General features: G+C 33.2%; 1 protein-coding gene across 1 annotated transcript; it reads left to right on the top strand.

The window, feature by feature from the left end:
• The first annotated feature begins 2,883 nt into the window (after positions 1-2,883).
• On the top strand, positions 2,884-6,979 carry LOC120142393 (zinc transporter ZTP29). The gene is made up of 11 exons (XM_039157099.1): positions 2,884-3,263; positions 4,378-4,436; positions 4,723-4,815; positions 4,924-5,013; positions 5,141-5,278; positions 5,616-5,672; positions 5,786-5,826; positions 6,028-6,095; positions 6,265-6,321; positions 6,442-6,559; positions 6,758-6,979. Exons 1-11 carry the CDS (start codon positions 3,200-3,202, stop codon positions 6,801-6,803), a joined length of 831 nt encoding a protein of 276 aa, XP_039013030.1. The 5' UTR covers positions 2,884-3,199; the 3' UTR covers positions 6,804-6,979.

Here is a 6,979-nt window from a genome sequence, read left to right as displayed (position 1 = left end):
CTCTAGTATGTCATTCTTAATAACTCTTTCAATCATCTTTCCACACATGATGATGTTATATAATTTCTTTGTGGTAAACCCTAGCATATGATTGATAAATGGAGATTTCAGTGTGTCGATGAACATGGTGATGAACTCCATTTCGGTTATTGGTGGGTATACTTGGGAAGCAATGTCCATCTATCGATATGCATATTACCGAAGGCTCTCGTTATGCCTCATCTACATGTTTTTCAACGTTTTTTAGTCAAGGGCCGTTTCATTCATTTGCTTGTATTGACCCAGAAAAACATGACCGAAATCCTTACATGAGTGGATTTGAGCGTGGCTCAACAATTATACCACTTAGAAACTGGTCCTATCAGTCTATCTTGAAAGCAGTGAATCAACATTTGATCATTATTGGTATATCTAGTCATCATTCAAATAAACATCATGAGATGTACGATAGGCAACTGGTTCCATTATACTTTTTAAAATTAGACATTTTGAATTTGGGCGGGAGTACTAGGTTGGGAACCAAGGCTAACTCACATGCATCCACTTCATCTTGTGAGCTCTGTCCTTTTATTCCTTGGAAATAATCTTTGCACCAATCCTTCAGATTATCAAGGATTTCAGTCTTAACTTTCTTTATTTGATCAGAATCAAACATGTTATGATCGGTGGGGCTACAGTGAGGATTTATCATGACTGCTTGAGTCTTAGGGGCAGATAAACTTGCTTGGTGGCTTTGAAGCCCCCTGGTGAAATCATTAGCTATGGAGCAGCATGTGCCGTCACACATCCACCAGTTTCCACATTCGGGTAAATATTCTCCTTGCCTTTTTCCTTATTGAGCCTAACCAATTTCTCAATAATCTAGTCAACCATGTTGGCCTGATTTTGCAAAATATAATTCATAACGATCTTTTGTGATTGTTCTAATTTGGATTCCCAATCTATTTGCATTTTCTACAAACTCTCTTACAATTTTTTCTTTAATTTCTCAAACTTTACTTCCATCTTTAGTACTTCGTCACGTGATTAAGATCACTGCCATGGAATCCTCCATGAATTAAACCCATATTTTCATGACTCATGCATGCGAAAATGCTTAAATAAATGCAATACGGATGCAAAATACAAAGATGTAAATGCGAATGCAATGCAAAAAGGTATTGATCCCAAAGATGAATATCATAGAATAAGTTCCATCAATTAAAAGTTTTCATTATTCAAGATAATTCATTTTCACATACATGTTTTTGCTTGTATAGTTGGTCTAAAGTAGGTCGTTCGGATTAAGTGATTACCTCTCAAGTCTTTGGATGTCATTTTATTAGTCTACTCTGGTGCGCAATCTTCATACGAGCTTCCTTCTTATTCTTTGAGCTTGAATTAGCCAACAGTGCATGTCTGTGTATGCGACTACATTGATAAACATTTTCTCTATTTATGAAAATTTTCCAATTAGAGAGTCATCTATGGATCAACACCTTCATGTTATGTTATGATGATGCAATACAAAATAGGTGAAAATGAAAAATGAAATGAGAAAAAATGAATTAGTACAAGTAAAATAATCGATAAAAAGTGATATTTAGAGATAAATATTACATCTACTCAATAATGGTATCTACCCAAACATGCTTTTATCAAATGCAATCCTACCCGAACATGCTTTCTACCCGACATAATTTGCTTTAGGAAATTAGGCCTAACAGTATGGTGTCTAGTTCACATGCTTTCATTCGTAAAGAAATTTATTTTATGAATATAAAGTAAAGTGCAGAGGTTTGAAATCATTCCTCCCTTGTGTATGCTTATAGACTTACATACGGAAAGAGGTTCAATATGGCTCTATCTAACCTAGGGTGAGCATTCTATTACTCCTTTACATAAGCATGATGTATAAAATATTGATTAATAATAATATAAATATTTATTAACAATGGAAAATCTCGTCTGCTACGACTAAAAACAATCATGCCAATAAAGTTCTTTTTTTTCAGGATTGAATTGTTCATAAATGTATCAAACATTCATTCACATCAAGTTGATAATAAATATAAAATCTCTATATTTTTTGCATCATTAAGTCTATTTTCTATATTCAAAATTGGTGAACTTTTTTAATAATATATTTTTTAAGATTTTAAATATTTATTTTTAAAAAATTAAAAGGAATTATTGTATGTGATACTTTTTATGGGTTAATTTATCACTCAACTATTTTCTAACTCCTATTTTGATCACTAAAGTTTAAATTTTTTTAATTTAACTACTCATCTTTCAAACTGCTCATATTTTAATCACTCTGATTTATTTTATTAATAAATTTTGTGACATGACATATTTTATTATTTTATAAATATATAATTAAAATAAAAAAATAAATTTGAAAGTTAGAGTGATTAAATTAGAAGTAATTTGAAAGTTAAGTAATTAAATTAAAAAAAATTAAACTAAAGTGGCCAAAATAAGAATAATAAGATAGTTGAGTGATGAACAATGTAATTTACTGATAAAAAGTGTTAAGTTCCGTTAAGTTTATAACGACGAGATGCCAAAACGAAATAAAAAGTTAACATTAAATATGATTTTGAAAAAAAAAATGAAAGTTAATATATCAAAATGAGACAAAAGTGATAATTTAAGTAATAAGTATGTAGTTTACTCAAAAATAAAAAAATACCACGAAAATAGTTTTGTTAATTTTTTAAATGTTATGACCAAAACGAAATTAAAACTGAACGTTAGGTAAAATTTTGAAAAAAATAATTATACGATTAAAATAAAATAAAAGTGATAATCTAGGAATTAAATGTATAGTTTACCCTTTAACCTTATTATGTAGCATCCATATTGTATTCCATATCATATTACATATCATATTATATAGTATAAGCCTCCAATATTCAAGCAATTGCATTGAAAATAAACAACAGGTTGAAGCATGGAATAGACTATAGAGCAAGCAAAATGGTGGTTTAAACCTAACAAACAGCAAGACCATAGCTGAATAGCTCCCTATTTCTTCATTTTCTCTTTCTTTTTTCTGCAATTATTCCTTTTTTTTTAGGGTTTGGGTTTTGTCAATTTCAGTCCAAAATCCAAAACCCACCCAGAATTATCAATCTCCGCACTCAATATCCACCCCTTTTTGGCTGTAAGTGAAGGGAACTGAGAGATAGAGAGAAACAAGCGAAATTTCGCCATGGATTCTCAAGTTATGGTGGCGCTTGCGCTCTCTCTTGTTGGTGGATTCAGTACTTCTCTGGGTCAGTTAATAGTCTTCTTCATCATCTATTCCCCTATTTTTATGTTTTTGATCAGTAAAACCTTAATTGTTTCGGTTTTATGTATGTGGTTCTTGTACTTTGACTGTGCTTTTTTTTTCCCTACTTGTTTTTGGGTAAATTTCTTCTATGTGAGATAGCATATTTTCTTCATTTTTTGTAGTATATTCATCACAGCTAGAGTTATCTAATGCTTGTTTCTTGGATTTTATCTATATAAATGTGATGGACTTGTGCTAAAGTTCTTCGAAATCATAATATGAATTGCAATCGTTGGCAATTAGTAAATACAATTTAAGTTGTAAACCTGGCTATTGTAGTTGTATTGTTTAATAAAAAAAAAGTATTCTGAGATGAATTTCCAATTGGTAAATCAAACAAGTTAGAACATGCTTTTATTTTATGTTACTCGGAAAAAATGAAGCCGAAGTAACATAGCTTTTTATGTTATATTTTGATAGAGATTTCGAGCATGACAGTTACTGGTCTTGGTGTTGTAGGATGATAGGGAATGTTACAGACTATAAACCCTGTTTATTACAGGAAACCCTTTCTGTTTTGTGTTAAATGGAGAAAGGAAATAGAAAATTGATTATGGTTATATGTGACATTAGCCTCTAGCCTTTGTGGTTAGTTGCCTGTTCAGATTAGAAGCCTCTGATATCTTATAGAAAACGAGGTGACTTGTTGTGCTCACCTTCTATTTTCGGTTAGAAAGTGTAGGAGTGATTTTTGCTTCAGAGTTCATATAGTTGTGCAAAAAGCACACCCTGGCAACCCTGTTGTCACTATCAGTTTCACTAATGGCTTCAATTTTATCAATGAAGGTAGTCCTAAGTTGCTTATTGTTGGGTACTAGGTCTCAAGTTTGTTTAGTCTACAATATAAAGATGTACTGAAACGTTTTGCAGATAAATTTAAAACTTAAAACTCAAAACGCTATATTATATCATAAAATGTATAACATCATTTTCCCCCCATTGTTTTCTTTATTTCATTACTTGTTTGTTCATTTCCATTCAATTTACAGTATGCAACTAGTTCAGTAAAAGTTTTTGCAATTTATTCTAACTGCTTGTCTTCCATTTTGGAACAGGTGCTCTTTTCGTAATTCTTAATCAATCTCCCAATTTGAAAATGCTTGGGCTTTTACAGGTAATGCTACAAGTTCTTAATAATAAAAAGCTGTCAAATTTATGTATGTTTAATTAGAGGATGCTAGGCAACTTTTTAAAGAAATGGATAGAATATATACCCAGGGACGGATGCAGGATTTTATATTAGGAGGCGAACTTATAAAATTTTATAGGGGAGTTGACTTGTGAAATTTCAAAATCTAAAATATAAGAGAATTTGAAATTTTCAGGGGACGACTACCTCTACCCCCCAGTCCATCCCTATATATGCTGATCTCATCTAATGCCCTGGTGTCTCCATGCAGGGTTTTGCTGCAGGTCTAATGTTAAGCATATCATTCCTTGATTTAGCTCATAATGCTATGAACTCTATCGGGTTCTTGAAAGGCAATCTCTGGGTTAGCTATATCTTATCAGTATCATTCTAATTGTCATGCACGACTTTTCTAGTTCATGGTTCATTTCTGTTGTCTTGGTATCTAATATTTCTTTCTGCAACAATGCAGTTTTTTGCCGGTGTTATCTTCTTTGCTGTGGTTACCAATTTCATACCCGAGCCTACTCTACCCCACAGTTCTGAGGTGAAAGGAAAAAAGGTTTGGACGATTTTTACGTGTTATATTACTGAATGATTGTTAAAAAATTTTTAATGTTACGCATCTTTATTTAAACAAAAAAATACAGAAATATTCGTTGACTGTTTGATAATGTATTGGAGAGCAGAAAAGTGGTGATAAAGGAGGCAAAGATATGATGAAAAAGCATCGACGCCAGGTTTTTTTTAGTGGAATTATTACAGCAATAGGCATAAGCTTGCACAATTTTCCGGAGGGGATGGCAGTTTTCCTTGGATCCATGAAGGTAGGTAGTCCCAACCAGTGTTATCATGAAAACAATCATTGTTTTCGAATAGTTGTTAGCGATGATTTTTTTCATGATAATTCACCATTATTATTTGATGATTTTTTTTCAACGATGCTAGATTATTGTTGTGCCGAAGATGATGCTTCAACTATTTTTTATTTTAGATATCATTTATTGCAATTAAGAACAACTATTTCTTCACTTTCTCTTTGGGAGTGGGATCAGTTCTTAAGCCTATAAATCCTTGGAACTTAAATTTCTTACTGAGAGTCCCCAAAATGTTTTATATGTATGCTAATGAATCTCTTTTTCTTGCCTAATGTTTGTCATATAGGGCCTTCGTGTTGGTCTAAATTTGGCTTTGGCCATTGCTTTGCACAATATCCCGGAGGTATCTTTTGCTTTAATCCAGTAATTTTGAAGCTAGCCTTGAAAGCAACTCAGTTACGTGTTCGGTCCCCGGTTTAACTGGTTCAGAAAATTTTCTTTATATTCATTTTATAGGGTGTTGCTGTCGCTCTTCCGGTTTACTTTGCTACGCAAAGGTGAGAATTTATTGAGGCACTGGTCCATTCGGTTTCTTGAAATACAGGGTCCATCGGACAATCACATGGTTTGGGCGCTAAGCTTTGCGAGATTGTCGGATGAGCTATTCGTTATGGTCTTTCTGTTTTTAACTACGCAAATGAACTAGAACTTATTGGTATGATGGAAGTGTTAACTACTTTATTTGAATTATTTGTCAGCAAGTGGCAAGCTTTCAAATTGGCAACGCTATCTGGTTTTGCAGAGCCACTCGGTGTCGTAATTGTTGGTAAGTATATTCTAGTGGAAACATAAACGTTCTATATAAGCTACAATAATCCGAATGTGCCGGGAAAGTTTTGATACTGTCGTAGTTCATGGAGAATTTAGACCTTATTTGCTTTCTATTGATGTCAGATTATCTGACCTTGTTGATTTGTCTTTTTATTGTACAACAGCTTACCTGTTCCCGAGCAGCTTAAGTCCCGAAATTCTCGAGGGCTTGTTAGGATCAGGTTTGTAGCACCATCGGTTGCTTGTATTGGATTCGATTCCAGAAAAGGAATCTAGTTTTCCATGCTCTCTGTTATCATCTATTGAATATCTCTTGCACTGAATTCATGTTAAAATTTCAGTTGGTGGGGTGATGGCCTTCCTAACATTACATGAAATGCTTCCATTGGCATTCGATTACGCGGGGCAGAAGCAAGCAGTCAAGGCTGTTTTCTTCGGAATGGCTTTCATGTCTGCAAGGTAATAAACTTTATGGCAAAACCGTTTTCCGTTTCTATAAACATGCAATTCGGTTCCTGTTATCATATCGAATGTTTAATGATGATGCACAAAGCGTATCCTTAAACTCATGTCGGAAAAGCCTTTTAACTAATATGGGGGACGACAACCATCTAGTTTCGAACTTTAATGTATCTGTTCTATGGTTTTTTCGTGCAGCCTATATTTTCTGGAACTAAGCTTACCTAAGGAGATAAGCTTGTAGCCTCTTTCCATGAACCTATCAACAAGAAAGTGTTGTAAAATTCCTAAAGCGAGACGTCTTATTTTGCATATGTATATCAATTGCTTTATCCAATCTTTCGGCCTTATTCCGAAAGATCTTGAGCAAAAGGATGAACACCCCCAATTTGCAATGTACATAATATCTGATTTTTACTG

The sequence above is a fragment of the Hibiscus syriacus genome, unplaced genomic scaffold (genome assembly GCF_006381635.1).
Source record: "Hibiscus syriacus cultivar Baekdansim isolate YM2019G1 unplaced genomic scaffold, ASM638163v2 tig00110828_pilon, whole genome shotgun sequence".
Lineage (NCBI taxonomy): Eukaryota > Viridiplantae > Streptophyta > Magnoliopsida > Malvales > Malvaceae > Hibiscus > Hibiscus syriacus.
The sequence above is the reverse complement of the archived record's forward strand: the minus strand, read 5'-3'. Positions and strand labels throughout refer to the sequence as shown.

Coding starts and splice junctions, on each gene's coding strand:
- LOC120142393 (XM_039157099.1), top strand. CDS start 3,200: ATGGATTCTCAAGTTATGGTGGCGCTTGCGCTCTCTCTTGTTGGTGGA. Junction 4,437..4,722: donor AAATGCTTGGGCTTTTACAG/GTAATGCTACAA, acceptor GTCTCCATGCAG/GGTTTTGCTGCAGGTCTAAT. Junction 4,816..4,923: donor TCTTGAAAGGCAATCTCTGG/GTTAGCTATATC, acceptor GCAACAATGCAG/TTTTTTGCCGGTGTTATCTT.